A 15,787-nucleotide genomic window follows, 5' to 3' on the forward strand; every position below is an offset into this window, starting at 1 on the left:
CCTTCTCTAAGATCACTGAAACAAAACCATTCCCTATGATGGTGAAATTTAGCAGGCCTAGTACCATCTGTGGTGTGAGGAAACAAGTTTAAGTTTTTGAGCCTGGTATGACTCCACTTCAGAGTTCATGCTTTTGTTTCTTGTTCCCTTGTGAGTTTGGACAGTTAATGTGTGAGCACGGTCTGTCTGTGTGAGCAAGGGTAATCGAAATCCTCAGCTGGTTTGATAGATGTGAATCTCTAGTGGTGTTGATGTTAATCAGTAACAGTAGGAACCCTGGCCGATTGACTATTGCATTTCAGATGTTTTGGTTTTGATTTTGTCTTTGTCATGTGTATTTTACAGTAAGAATAAAAGAAAGCATGGTGAAAAGCTTTCATTTATCTCCCAAAATGGTGCTGGTTTGAATAATTTAATGAGGGAAAAGGATAAAGCATAAAGAAGGTCCATCAGTCCTGACCCAGTGCATCACACCATGACGCCTGAGCTACCATCCCTGCTTTTCCACTGTCTGCACCAGGCGCTGTCTTTGACACTGGGCTGACTCCTTTGCCTCCTGTGCCAGACCAACCAATGTCCTCACCGCTGGGCCCACCTCATGGATGTCGCTGTGATGCCCTTCTGCTACCATTTTGTTGGTGCTGGACCCAACCAACCTGTGAGTTGCCAAACGTCAGGTGCCATCATTGGCAGAGGCAGGCCGAGCAGCAATGTAGCTGCTGCCAATCCCGGGACCCGTGCTTGTTTTGGAAAAATGAGTAGGAGCTTACTTGAGGCCCAGGCTAGGCCCATTCTCCTTGACGCTGGGCCTGCTTGTGGTCCGTGCCCTGGGCTCCCACCGCCGCTGGTGTTGTCTGAGCTCAGGACAAGGTGAGTAATTTTAAAAAAGAGAGGAGAAAGAAAAGAAAAGCAGTTACAGCGGACAAACTCTGGCACGGGAGTCCTACTGCACCGTGATCTTGGACTGGGTTTTTAATCAACCTGTTCAGAAATGTTAAATCACTTGCCTGGGACAGCAGGAATATGAACTAGACCGTCTGATCCAGAGGTCGGGTCACTACCACTGTGCCACAAGAGCGTTACAATTTTATTTTGACCTATTATCCTGGGAAGTGGCAGTAACTAACAAGGACATCACTGCTTAATATAGTGAAACTGTTTTTCTGATGAAGGGTCTAGGCCTGAAATATCAGCCTTTGTGCTCCTAAGATTAGATTAGATTCCCTAAAGTATGTAAACAGGCCCTTTTGGCGCAACAAGTCCACACCGCCCCTTGAAACATCCCATCTTCGGACTGTGGGAGGAAACCCAGAGGAATCCCACGCAGACACGGGGAGAAAGTGCAAACTCCACACAGACAGTCGCCCGAGGCTGGAATCGAACCCGGGTTCCTGGTGCTGTGAGGCTGCAGTGCTAACCACTAAGCCACCGTGCCGCCCTAAGATGCTGCTTGGCCTGCTGTGTTCATCCAGCTCCACACTTTGTTACCTCGGATTCTCCAGCATCTGCAGTTCCCAATATCTCTCTCTCCCCACCCTCAATAAGCTGAATCGTGTGAAAGCGTAGTTGATTTATGTAGTCGCTTGGTGATTTAAACAGAAAGAAATGAGAGAAGAGTTAAAAATAAGCAATTTAAGGGCAGGAAGTGCTTGTAGTAGAAATTTAGTTGTACTTCAGGACATGTGAAGGTATTATAAAATCGCTGTTATTCTGATGAAACAGAAACCAACAGGTTCTAAAAGTTAGCAACCTGCCATGTCCTTATAGTTATGATTCAGGATTTTTAACTTTCAAAATACAAACAAGAAGCATTCCTGTGAACAACTTTGGTGAACAACTTTTTTGAGATAAGTGAATAATTATGATAATTAATTGTTCATTACACACAGCAATGAACTGGTATTAAATTATATTAAATGAAGGATTGCTAACGTGGAGTACGCAATATAATTCGGCACACTCAAATTGCCAAGGCATTTCTATGGGCATTTTGTAGACATTGTAGATTCAAAATGACCACTTGTGACACATGGGTGAACCCTTAAAATTTTCACATGATGTTCTTCTTTAAGCTGTTTCAACTAGACATTCATATCTGGACAGAGGATATCTCATGAAGACATTATGTAGAACATTATGCCGCAGGAACAGATCCTTTGGCCCATCATATCTGTGCTGACTGTGATGCCATTCTGTTAACTAATCTCATCCATCTATATCTGGTCTTATTCCCTCCATCCCCTGCCTGTTCTTGTGTCTGTCTAAATGATTCTCAAATGTTGCTATCACAACTGCTTCTACCACTTCCCCTGGCAATGCTTTCCTGGCACTTACCACCCTCTGTTTTTAAAGAAAAAACTTGCCTTTCACATCTCCTTTAAACCTCTGCCCCCAAGTATTTGACATTTCCACTCTGGGGGGGAAAAGACTCCAACTACCTGCCCTCTCGTAATTTTATATACTTCTATCAGGTCACCCCTCAGCTTCCAACACTTTAGCAAACACAATCCAAGTTTGTCCAACCTTTCCTCACAGATAATTCACTCCAATCCAGACAATATCCTGGCAGAGACAATACAGTGTGGAGCTGGATGAACACAGCAGGCCAAGCAGCATCAGAGGAGCAGGAAAGTTGACGTTTCTTTAGAAATGGGGTTGACGTTTTTGGGTCAGGTCCCTTCTTCGGAAATATCCTGGTAGATATCTTTTGCTCCATGTCCAAAGCCTCCACGTCATTCCTGTAGTGTGGTGACCAGAAATCCATGCTCCAAACGTGGCCTAACTGAAGTTTTCTACAGCTGCAACATGATTTGCCAATTTTTATACTCAATGCCTTGACCATTGAAGGCAAGCATTCTGCATGCCTTGTCTAGGTTTCTAGTTTTATTTCATTAGGGGATCCTTAAAATTGGTAAAGGAGAACATGTGTCAAATTGTTATATTGTTGATATACAATAATGCTATTGCATTAACAAATTACGTCAAAACGTGTCCAGGTGTCCTGCTAGTGTGCAGTGCTGTAGAGCAGAACTGTTGACAGACTGGAAAAATTTAATTGTTGCCAGTGTTACACTTTACAATGTGTTTAGATGTTCTGAATAAGAAGGCCTTTCCACAGAGTCCATAGACAATGTTGCTATTTCACCACGTGCTGATTTGCATCCGATTTTACTGTTTTCTTTGCATTGACCAGCTGCAGGGAATGCATTTTGCCAAGCAGCCAAGCTGCATCTACAGTTACAAAGCAAACACGATGCTGCCACCAGTTTTGTGGACGCTGGAAATGCGTATAAGAAGGCAGATCCACAAGGTAGGTGACTTTATAATGCAGAACTCCGCCCTGATTTACCTATTCAAGCATTTTGTTCAAACGAGCAGGAGAAACAGAACCATATTAACCCTTCTTTAAGCACTTCTGCCCCTCTGTCTCCAGTTGTTTTCCAGCTCTTGCTAAAACTGCTGGGAAGTAACTGGTTTTGCAGCCAACATGCCCATGCCTTGTGCTGCAAAGGAAAGATCTGGTCTATCCTGTTGATCAGAGCAACAAGCATCGCAGACCAAGCATTTACACAGCTTTCCAAACTAGGACTGCACCAGACCATCTGCTGTACAAGAGAGGGGAGAGCCTGCTGCAATATACGCTCAGCTGCAGATGTTGGGAGGGCATGCTGTGTTGAGTCTTGCAACGGAGGCCCCTCTGCTTCTAATTTATACTGGCTTTTGGCACGTGAAAGTTTGGCCCTGCAGCCTTGGAATTTGGACTGGGGAGTGTTTAAATTCTGCAGTGTTGCAGCTTTAGCAAGAGGTATTTATTCTTTTACAGCATTTGTTTGTCTCTGACAAAGCCAGCAATTCTTGCCTATCCCTAATTGCCCTTAAATTGATTGGCATAAAAGAGTCAACCACATTTTTGCGGGTCTAGTCCAAACTAAGTAAGAATGGCAGATTTTCCTTATTGGATCATACAGCTTGTATCATTCCTTTCAGCCTATCAGGTCTGTGCCGACCTATCTCTGCTCAACCCACTTTCCAGCGCTTGCCCCATAGCCTTGAATGTTATGACATTAAGTGGTCATCCACATACATTTTAAGTTGAGATTTACAGCCTCTATCGCTGACCCAGGCAGCGCATTCCAGATTCCTACCACCCTCTGGGTGCGAATCATTTTCATGAAATCCCCTGCCCTTCACCTTAAAATATATGTCTCCTCCCTTGATATCGATTCCTCGTGTAATGGGAGCAGCTGCTTCCCATCTACCCTGTCCGTGCTCCCGCATACACCTCTCCCAAAGTCCCCGCTCAGCCTTCTCTGCTTCAAAGACGACAGATTGCGTCCATCCAGATAACATGATGTGAAGCTGGATGAATATAGCAGGCTGAGCAGGGAAGCTGACGTTTCAGGCCTGGACGCTCCTTCGGGGTCTAGGCCCGAAACGTCAGCTTTGCTGCTCCTCCGATGCTGCTTGGCCTGCTGTGCCCATCCAGCTCTACACCTTGTTATCCTCTCAGCATTAGCTTGGGTTTCCTCATTGCTGGTCCATTGATGTTACTGATAGATATGGGCGCTGATTCCCTGCTGTTGTCAATTGTTCTGTATTTGATGCAGCAAAGGAGCATGGTCCAGTTTGAAGTTGAAAGTCCCTGGTACCAATGGTGAACAGGGACTGCTACAGTCACCCAGATCCCCCTCAACTGGCTACAAAATGAGAAAGAAATGGGCTGGAACCAAGAGAAAGGAAACTCTAAAAGTCCTCCCTATTTTTTTGGTTTTATGGGCAAATTAGCATGACCAATCCGCCTCAGCTCAGATCTTTGGACTGTAGGAGGAAACCCATGCAGACACAGGGAGAATGTGCAAACTCCAAACAGAGAGTCACCCGAGGCTGGAATCGAACCTGAGCCCATGGTGCTGAGGGGCAGCAGTGTTAACTCTGAGCCACTATGTTGCCCCTGATTTTGGCAGGATCTTGGGGTCTTGGCATCAATTTAGGAATTTTTCTCCTGCAGGAGAATCTAGGTTTAAGGGGGTCAGTTTTTAAAAATATGGAGTGGGCAATTTAAGACAGAGATGTGGAGAAAGGTTTAAATAGTATCAGAGATAATGGGAACTGCAGATGCTGGAGAATTCCAAGATAATAAAATGTGAGGCTGGATGAACACAGCAGGCCCAGCAGCATCTCAGGAGCACAAAAGCTGACGTTTCGGGCCTAGACCCTTCATCAGAGTGTGGAGAAAGGTTTGTTTTTTTTCTCTCAAGTAGTGATGAGTCTTAGGAATTTATTTCCTTAAATGGCAATGGAAGCAGAGATGTTGAATATTTTTACAGTAGAAGGAGATTTTTAGTAAGCAAGGGTGAAAAGTCATCAAAGCAGATAGGAGTGTGGAGTAAATTGGATGAGCTATGATGGAGCAGGATTGATGAGTGGGGTACTTGTGCTCTTATTAGCTCATCCCCTATGTTATACATGTAAAAAAGTAGATACGTATACATGTAAAAAAAAACGGAGATATATTTTACAAGCTGTACACTGAAACACTGGAGGCATTGCTTTTCTGATTTAGCTTTTATTGTTTTCCCCACAGAGGCCATCAACTGCTTAAATGCTGCTATTGATATATACACAGATATGGTAAGAAGCTTCATTAACATTGCTGTGTGCTCAGAAATAGATCAATATGCAGACTCTGCAGAGTAACAGATGATGTTTGCCTAATAAATTCCATTTGAAGACTGAAGAAATGACTGACTGGATTCTTTTGATTTTTGTTTTTCTTTATTTTACAGGGGAGGTTTACAATTGCAGCAAAACACCATATCACCATTGCAGAGATTTATGAATCAGAATTGGTAGATATTGAAAAGGTATTGTGTTAGACTAAATTGTTTTTTTTAAACACACTCCTTGCTCTTCACTATAATAGCAAAAACTCTGTCATACTCATTTTGTATAATCAGGTTACGGTCGCTCTGGGAAAAGACTATAGTCTAGTGTGATGTCCTGTTTAGACTATTAAGACTAAGATGAACTTGGACTATTCTGAAAGAGTGTTGTTTTTTCCTGATTGTGACATCCATAGACCAATAAATGTCAGTGTGACCTGAGATTGCCATGGGGATGGGAACAAAAAGCTACGGAGCACAAGGTTAATGGAATGATGTTGGAAGGAGAAAGGAGTTTCTGGGGATTCTGTGTCCTCAGCACTGATATGACTCAGGCTGGAGCTATAACTGTTGGTATTAACAGCATCCATGGTAGTTGGATGGAATTCTGATGAAATGTATTAAAAGGCAGAACCGATTTGAGTAGGAAATAGAGTTGGAAAGCCTCTTGAGTTTGGATATGGTGTCACATTAGAAGGCTTGTAACTACTTAAGGTATATCTTTGCATTGACTATTTGAAGTGAAACTTACCTTTTTATCTGAAATATCGTACACTTGTTAAATACTGTTTTCGCTGTGACTTTGGTTGGTTTGTTACAGTAAAAGTTTTACAAAGCAAAATATTTTTCAACAGTTTTATTTCAGTTGGAGTTGTGGGGTTCCTTTCTTTCTGAATTTATTGTCTCTATGTGGATCGTAACAGAACTGTGTTCTAAAAATGCACGAGTTAGCGACTGATCCTTTTATAAATCCAGGAGATTTGCTTTGAAAAATTACGGTGGCTCAGTGGTTAGCACTGCCTCAAAGCGCCAGGGACCCGGGTTCAATCCCAGCCTCAGGCTGGTGTTTACGCATCCTCCCCACATCTGTGTGGGTTTCCTCTGGGTGCTCTGGTTTCCTCCCACAGTCCAAAGGTGTACAGGTTGGGTGATTTGGCCCTGCTAAATTGCCCATAGTTTCAGGAATGTGTAGGTTAGGTGGATTAGCCATGGGAAATGTGGGGATACAGGGATAGGGTAGGGAGGTGAATTTCGGTGATTCTTTGGAGAGTTGATGTGGACCTTTTGGGTTAAATGGACAGTTTCCACACTTGAGGGATGCTATAAAATTGTTTGTCGACGTACGCTTGCCACTTTCTTCCCAGTAAAAGTTTTCGATATCTCTCTCACCAGTTAGATGACTAAGTTTTTGACGTTCCTGGATTATCTCCCTTGAATAATGAAGTGGCCTTGATAATTTGCTGAAATAGGCTTCAAAATTATCTTTGCTACACACTGCTAATTTTACCAACAACCAGAACTTTTTTGAAAAGGTGAGACAGTTTATCTGTTCAACAGGGTAAATAATTGCATCGTTGCATTTTCTGAAAAGATTGACAATATAAACAAGTATCCCCTCCAATATAGTGTAACATTCTACCTATGCACTAGGGGTTGGAGGAAGAACCTATCCATGGGGCAGACGGAATAAAGCATTTTATGAAAACATACAGAGGTTTTCTTGCGCAATGTATAGCGGAGAGATTATCAGAGCCTGGTAAAGACTGCAAAGAGATGGAATTGTGACTCTTAAACAGTGTCATGTATTTGTTTTAATTTTTCAGGCTATTGCTCACTATGAACAAGCTGCAGACTACTATAAAGGAGAAGAATCGAACAGGTATTTATCAGTGCTAGTGAACACACATGTCCTATTTCTGTTAACATTACGGAAGCACTGCTGATTTGGCCATTCTTGTTTCAGTTCCGCTAACAAGTGTCTGTTGAAAGTAGCTGCCTATGCAGCTCAGCTAGAACAGTATCAGAAGGCGATAGAAATCTACGAGCAGGTCAGTTACAACAAGGGACTTGTTTTATTCTGCATCTGCCACACCTCTTGCGTCACATTTATCTAATCCTAATCAGGACAAGGGTTAACATTGGAGTCAGGTATATGGAGCCACTGTGTTTGGGTTGGGGCTGTAGGTCCCTTGATTCCTGTCCCTGTTCCTAATCCCAGTTCGGTAATGTATCCCTCCACATTGTTTGAAAACTACAATGGAAATGACACTGTAGTCATTTCTGATCTTTTGAACCTTTTCTCCCTTGGATCATTTCCATTCTCTTAAATCAGATTACTCTTATGGGGGTGGCTCACCTCTTTGAACATTTTGAGGGAGTCTCATTCTACCCTTGAGGTTTTGTTTTGTTTTTGGGGTTCAGAAAAGCACCCAACAAACACTAAAAATCACTTTCAGATGCTGGATTTTCTCCTGATGATTTTGACCCTGGAACTAAAATCAGCACACCTAATTCTCAAGTTCAAAAATATCAGGTGAATCACTTAAACAAGCAAATCTAATGGTGACCTGATATAGTTCTATACGGATAACATCTCTTAACTAACTGAAGGAGACAGAATAATTAAAAGGAAACTTGTGGGGACACATTTTCTCATCACTTCAAGTGCTTTAATGCTGTATAACCAGTGCAGAGCACTTTTATTTATAAGGGAAACCTGATAGTGGTATGGGACACAATAGATTTCTGGTGCATATCACTGGCAATGCACCTTCAACCAATTAGTATCAATTTGCTGAGCAGTCTTTTACACCACTTCATGTGGTGTAAGTTGTTGTTCCCTTTTGAGATTTGGTATTCATGCCCTTGTTATGATGAGCTCAGGGCAAGAACATCAACAGTATATCTCTCTCCCTTTTGTTTTCTCAGGAATAATCTGTTAAATGCTATGACTAGTAAAGTGTGCTTTTTGTCCTTCAGGTTGGGACCAATACCATGGATAATCCACTGCTGAAATATAGTGCAAAGGAATATTTCTTCAAAGCAGCGTTGTGCCATTTTATTGTTGATGAGCTCAATGCTAAGGTGGGTGTAACTTCATTCTAGGTCATTGTTGCTTGGGGACTGGGTGCACAGCGAGATATGGCCAAGAATCAAATTCTGGCTAGTGTGTTGAAAACTTATTTCTGCTGCTTGTAAATGAAAATACTTTGAACAGCATAAACCCAATTTCTCTAGGCCCCTATAATACATTATACCTGAGAGCTTGACGGAAGCAACAAAATGGCTTGCTTAGACTAATGGAGATGTCACGCTAGTGTCGGAAATGGTGTAATTCTGCAATATAAGTAATTTGTACATGCTTTTTATTTTAGCTTCCTGTTTTTCTGTCTGAGTGTCTGTGAGGTCTCCTCAATCTGATTTGTTGAGGGGCTCCCCTGCTTCTTCCCCTTCTCACCAACTCCAAAGACACCATGCAGAGCATGCTCCTTGTGGATGCTGGACATGTGGAAGTCTCCACTGATGGGTCTGCTAAAACTCTGTCAGCAACTGCAATTGAGGTGAATGGAAAAGTCCATTCCTTCAATGCTCACTGCAAAATTCGAGCCAGTGTAGCATTTGTTCCCATGCCTTTGTAAGGGCATGTAATTTACTGAAATGTAATCAGGTTGGAGGTGCTAGATACCTGTGATGAAGATGCCAGCACTGTTATGTGCATGAATATATTATTAAATCATATTCAAAGTGCTCCTTAGAGTGTAAGTACTATTGAAGATACTGTCAATCTTAGTTAGTTGACCCACCTGCCTGGTTTAAATTTAATCTGTGAAAATTGACAATTAACACTTCCTACTGTGTTTCCATTGCCAACCATACTCCAAATAAGTAACACCCTCTTTTTGTGCTGTTTAAATTTTGTTGTTTCTTTTCTAACTCTGCTTTCATGTTTCCCATCTTGATGTGTGCAAGATGGAATGCTTCAATATTGTGCCTCTTTTTAGCAATGCCCTCTTCTACCAAGCAATTGTAAATATCGCCAAGACAAACAAAAACTGACCCGGTGCAGGAATATGTAACAAAATTAAATGTTTGTTTTGTCACAGCTTGCTCTGGAGAAGTACGAAGAAATGTTTCCAGCATTTTCCGATTCGCGAGAATGCAAACTTTTAAAGGTGATGCTTGAGAATAATTGCATTGACGGTTTGTCAAAGAAAGAGTTTGCAGTACACCTTCAAGTTTTATACACAGGCTGAAGCATGCATTTTATGATTCTTACACTACAATGTCCGTGTTTCTCCCGGTACCTTTGTTTGTGCGTAGCCTTTCGTAAGCATTGCCTGATCTTTACCCAATGCCACTGATAGTGTGTGAATAACTAGCTTTGGCAGTCTGAATATCTTGTTTGTCTTTAATTTCTGTCTACATCTGTGGTTCTGCCGACTATATGCCTAAAGATTAACGAACAACCTCTTCATAAAAGCCATCCTTCAAGCCCTTCTTTTCCCCCCAAATACCAGAATTGCCCTAGATATCCCCCTTAACTCCATGACACAACTTTTCTCTTCACCTCTGCACTGTCACTTCATACTCCAGGGCTGGTGTGATAGAGACAGACTCTGGATATACATTTACAATAATATTGACTGTTCTTTTTCTTTGTGAATAGAAATTGCTCGAAGCTCACGAAGAACAAAATGGCGAAGCTTACACTGAAGCAGTAAGTACCGATAAGTTGTGAAAAGTGCACAGATCAATTTACATATTTAAGATGCGTAAAGATTAAGATGGAGAAATTTAACATAAAAGTTAGAATGCCCTGTTTCGGTTTGAGCATTGATGAGTCCACATCTCGTAGCACGTGTAGTTTTTGGTCTCCTTACTTAAGGAATATGCGAATGCATTGACAACAGGTCTGAGGTTTACGGCATTGATACTGGTAATGAGTGGGTTGTATTATGAGAATATGTTGGAAGACTGCATTGTTTCTATCCCAATATTAAAAGAATGAGAGTGATTTGACTGAAGTACACAAGATCCTGAACATTCTTAACAAGGTATTCACGGATAGGATGTCTCAACCTGTGGATGCATCCAGGACTGTTCAAAGATTAGGGGTCGGGACAGAGACGAGCAGCATTTTTTTTTACCCCAGGAGGTTTGTACGACTTTGGAATTCTCTGCCTCTGAAGACAGTGGAGATGGGGTTTGAATATGTTTCAGCAGAGGTTTGTTAGATTCTTGTTAGGCCTTGTTATCAATTTGAATGGGGTTTGTTTCTGTCTCTGTCTGTAGGTGAAGGAATTTGATTCTATATCACGACTGGATCAATGGTTGACAACAATGTTACTACGCATCAAAAAGTCCATTCATGGAGAAGGGGACCTCAAGTGAAATAGCTTTGCATACACTTGAGACATTTTGCCAATTGTGATATGCTATTGTGCATGCTGGGTTGTGGATATATCTTTTCAATGTTAATAATTCAGTTTTGTTTCTTTTGTTTAATATGCCTGATTAATGTATCATTTAAATATATTGTTTTCTCCATTCTGCTCATAAATGCTCAATTTGGGAACAAATCCCAGCCGTGAGCATCACATCATTATAAAGGGCATGGTTAAGACACACCAACATTTTTGCGTGACAACCATTCTGAATGCTAGTGAAATTTCCTCTTTTGTGCTTGTGAAAGTTTATTGGGTGGTAGCTAAATGCTGCAGGAAAGGAATTTGAAGAAACTCAGGTGGAGTACAATTTCTGAAAATTTTATACTCCGCAGACTCCTAAAGTTCATGGCACTAGTTCACCAAATGGCACATAACTAACATTAAAAAAGACATGTTGATTTCATAGGATACAAAATGTTCCATTTGGAGAACTTAATCTGCACTTTTCCTTCTATATTTAGCAGCTGATAAGTCATTCTAGTTGCTTTGATTTTTTTATTTTACTGAATGCCGGGATTAATAGATGACTATAACGATACAAAGGGAAAGATGAATATAACCTTTTCATTTTGTATTTTTGAAAATGGTTTTCATCGGTCATACGAATTAGTTACGAATTTAATGGTGTGTAAACTTTCAGAATGGTTTAGGAAAGTATTAAAACAGTTTATTGCTAAGTGGTAGATACTTCATCTTATGATTGAAGTAGGTTTTTTAAAACTGGCTTTCTTTTAACCATTTATTCTAGTTACATATTTTATTTTAAGTTTTTATAATGTTCCTGGACACAATGGAAAAGGCTTGCATCACACTGGTGGCTGCTCCCATATTACATAACCAGTTGTTTCTGTTTCCTATGTGCAGCTGAAAATGTGGAAACTTTTTTTCCAATTTGCAAAATGTCTAAATGGGTTGTAACTACACAAATATTCTATGTAATGTTTTATATAAAAGAAAGCTTTTTGTAAATCTAGAACTGAATATTTTGTGAAAGGCTTCCACAATTTCCACCCCCCCCCCCCCCCCCCCCCCCCACATTTGAGTGCGTGCTTGCATGCATGTGTTTATGTATTTGTAACAACCTAAAGTATATCCTTGTCTAATAGTGTGCTGCTTTTTGCTGTATACGGTGCCGTTTTAGCCCGGGCACATGTTCCGTTGTGAACAGTTTTTGTTGGAAACAATTTTGCAAAACATCTTTTGTAAGGTAAAACATCCTAAAACAAAGGCTCGAAGTGATCTCTGTGAAACATCTAGCTATGCTATGGAAAAACACCGATTATGATGCTAGATCTTATTATTCCACTGCAAAAATCCATGTAAAAGTTGATTCCACAGATCAAATATTATCCTTGACATATGGATTTCATTGAGTAGTATTATTCTTTAATACTTTAAAGACTGTGTAAATAAATGACCAGTCTACCAGTGATTAAGTAGTGATAATAATCTAATTGAAAGGTAACAATAGGACCTCCGGGCATGGAGGGATAAGGAAATTCAAATCCATTCAGTGTCCAACTCCTTAAGCTACACTTGACAAATAAATATTCTGTTCTTGTAGGCAATCTTCAGAAGCTGAGCACTTTATATGTAAGCATGTGGATGTTTTGTAAAATATCCTAAAGAAGCTGGTCAATGAGCTGTTTCCTAAGGTTGTGATACACACATCTTCAACAAAGACATGACTGGTGTTTGTTTGCCATGTTTGTGACAGTGTCATGAAACATAACCTTGAATAAAAACCTATAATCCATTGAGCTGTTTTAGGTCTTCAAATTTGGCTCTTCAGTGAAAACACAGAATTGACTTGATGTATTTTGCATGTGTTTCGTGTTTCAAAATATTTAGTTGTGTAAAATGCAAATATTGTGTACTGAAGAATGAACTCAGTCCCGATATTGGTGTGTTTTCAGTTACAACAATTTCTGTTTATTCAGTCTGCAAAATGAAAACTGCAGGTCAGTCCAGCAGCAAGAGCTTTATTGCTAATGAGGACTTATTGTCCTTTTTTTCCTCATTTCTGCATATCCACATCTGTTCAGTTGTCTCATTTAGTTATCTGTTTTATGTTATTTTGTCGACAGAACTAAATCTTCAACTATTTAGTCTAAAGAATGTATATTGAATTAAAGTTATTTATTTTTGACTAAAAGAACAGAAACTAAAATCTGATGTTTATTTGATTTATATAATTTGTATGGGCAGGTCATTTTGGATTGTGCAACAGCAAAAGAGTTAAAATGGTGCTGTAAAAAATAATTTCTCGTATCAGACAGAATTCAGGGATCACCATTTCAAATTGTTGCAAAGACTCAATTTAGCAAGTGTGATAAATTTCATTGAAAGGAATTCCTAATTTAGAACAAATGTAGATAAAAATGCTCCATGGCAGGCATTTCACCATTCTCTTCATGATAGGTTTGTTTTTTTTAAAAAAAGGACTTCCATTGCAACTTTAACACAAACATTAAAATTAAGGTTTATATACACAAAAGATTGAGAAAAATACTTTGGAAATCTAATGGGCAAATCCAATTTATTGCTGCAGATGTCAACAGTATCATCCAGTGAATTGCCACAATAAAGTTAGTGATCACAGTGAAATAATTTTAAATAACTTGTATTCCTGGAGAATATCTTTCAATACTATTGAAAAATAGCCACATATTGCTTGGTTGGAAGTGTTAGCAAATGATTTTTGAAGCATCAAAACTTCAGCAACTTTTTTTTTAGAAAAAGTATTAGTTATTTAAAAATGGTCAGACTTTTTGATTTTAGTTAGCCAGAGACACACTGACCCACAGTTGTCAAGAGTATTATTTCCTCTACGTGACAGTGAGAAATTCCTGTCATCCATTAAACAAACTGTAGATGTAGAGTGGTACAAGAAAGAAATGTTCCAGCAGAAGCCAAGCACTTAATATTACCTGATGCTTCTTCCAAACACTAGCTCAGGAATTCCTAAAGCATCTCAGTAAAAGTAGAACTGATCAGTCAAAATATGCAATGTTAATATTCTTGGTATTCATGCCTGTAAAACTGTAAATGTATTCACAATGGCTGACTTTCATTTTAACTAGCAATTCCATAGCTCTTGCTGTGAAAAGGTCAAAAATGTTGACAGCTATGGGGCATGATAAAATTATGTATGATCTAGAGATTTTGGAATGATGAGGATGAAATTTCTTCTGTTAATTCCAGTGAAAAAGGAATTATGTTCAGTGAACCCCCTTTATTTTTAAGGATTGACTGTGTTATATTGGTGAAAGAAGCTATCTGAAGTCATTTAATGTCTTCCCACCACCCACCCTCTTCCCCAGTTTCAATTTAGAATGAAATCTCTTGTATCTGCACTGTTTGTTTTTAAGTGAGATGTCCAGCATGCATTTTGGCAGGAATTCCACTGACTTTCCTTAGTATTTTACCTAGACTATTTGTAATCATCCAAAGCTGTTGCCACTATGTTGAGTGGGTTGTATGCTTGTTCCTGTGTTGTGTTTTAGATGTCATGAAGTATTGTCCCACTGTAAGAATTTGAGCATGTTTTTGTCTTCACAGGTATTGTTAATAAATCTGTGACTGTGTGTGCATTAGAAACAGTTTAATATTGAATGCATTAGGACAATCTAGTCTTTGTGGTGTTTTGTCAGATTTGCAGAATTATGAAGACCAATGCTTCTGAAAGTTGGTCTATTACTGAAACACAAGAAAACAAAATTTAAAATAAAATATCCTATCATCAAAACTTTGCTTCCCTCGATGTTTTCTTTTCCCTCCTGTAATAGGTTTTCATTCTTAGTCTCTAGATTACACAAATGTCTGCTGAGGAGGTTGGACAGGCTCGAATATTATGCACTGAAGTTTAGAGTAAAATATGTCATTGAGTGTGGGGCAGCAGGGGTTTTGTTTTAAAAATTAGAATAGATGTGTAAAGGACATTTCCTCTTGTGGAGAATCTATAACTAGAGATTGCTGTTTTAAAAAATGGCAAAAGTGGGGGGTGGGTGGGTGTGAGTCACCATCTAATTCATAGAGACATTTTATTCCTCAGATGGACTAGAATCTTTGGAACTTTCTCTCTCATCATTAAAACAGACTCCTTGAATATTTAGCAGCAACCCTAGATAGATCCTATCTAAGCAATGAGTAATTATGGGTCGGCAGCAATGTGGATCAAGGTTGTAGCCAATTGGGATCTTACTGAATGACAGCAGGACTCTACTTGATTCATATGTCCCATTTTACTGAAAAAAAAACACAACCTGGAAGCAAGATGGTGTTTCACTTGAAGCTAGAGTAGTCACCATCTATATCCCCTCCACCACAGTATGCTTGGCCAGTTCCTTAGGCCACAACAGGCACGTGACAGTCTAGATTTCCTGGGAGATGGTGGTACTGCACTTGTTACAATGGGCCAGACACACGGCCTCCCCTGCACTGCACACGAGCATCATGATGCTCAAGGCTTTGAGAGAAATACTGGTATTGGAGTGAACCTGTTTAATCACTTAATAATCACAAAAAAATAGACCCTTCGCTTCAACTCCAAGCTGACCAGATGTCCCAGTATTTAGCCCATATCCCTCTGAACCCTTCTTGTTCATGTACCCAGTTACCCTTCAGGTCTTTTCTAAATCTTTCTGCTTTCACCTTAAATCCATGCCCCCTAGTTTT

At 40.0% G+C, this 15,787-nt stretch overlaps 1 protein-coding gene across 2 annotated transcripts in view; it reads left to right on the forward strand.

The window, feature by feature from the left end:
• The window catches only part of napbb (N-ethylmaleimide-sensitive factor attachment protein, beta b), a 32,880-nt gene extending 18,022 nt beyond the window's left edge, over window positions 1-14,858 (forward strand). For both annotated transcript variants that reach the window (XM_048536586.2, XM_048536588.2), the window contains exons 3-11: window positions 3,194-3,310; window positions 5,585-5,631; window positions 5,787-5,864; window positions 7,487-7,542; window positions 7,627-7,711; window positions 8,643-8,747; window positions 9,767-9,835; window positions 10,330-10,380; window positions 10,956-14,858. In XM_048536586.2, the coding sequence (XP_048392543.1) occupies window positions 3,194-3,310; window positions 5,585-5,631; window positions 5,787-5,864; window positions 7,487-7,542; window positions 7,627-7,711; window positions 8,643-8,747; window positions 9,767-9,835; window positions 10,330-10,380; window positions 10,956-11,054 (707 nt within the window). In that variant the 3' untranslated portion in view covers window positions 11,055-14,858. The remainder of the gene's footprint in view (window positions 1-3,193; window positions 3,311-5,584; window positions 5,632-5,786; window positions 5,865-7,486; window positions 7,543-7,626; window positions 7,712-8,642; window positions 8,748-9,766; window positions 9,836-10,329; window positions 10,381-10,955) is intronic.
• The last annotated feature ends 929 nt before the right edge of the window (window positions 14,859-15,787 follow it).

Source organism: Stegostoma tigrinum, chromosome 9 (genome assembly GCF_030684315.1).
Source record: "Stegostoma tigrinum isolate sSteTig4 chromosome 9, sSteTig4.hap1, whole genome shotgun sequence".
In the NCBI taxonomy this organism is placed as follows: Eukaryota; Metazoa; Chordata; class Chondrichthyes; order Orectolobiformes; family Stegostomatidae; genus Stegostoma; species Stegostoma tigrinum.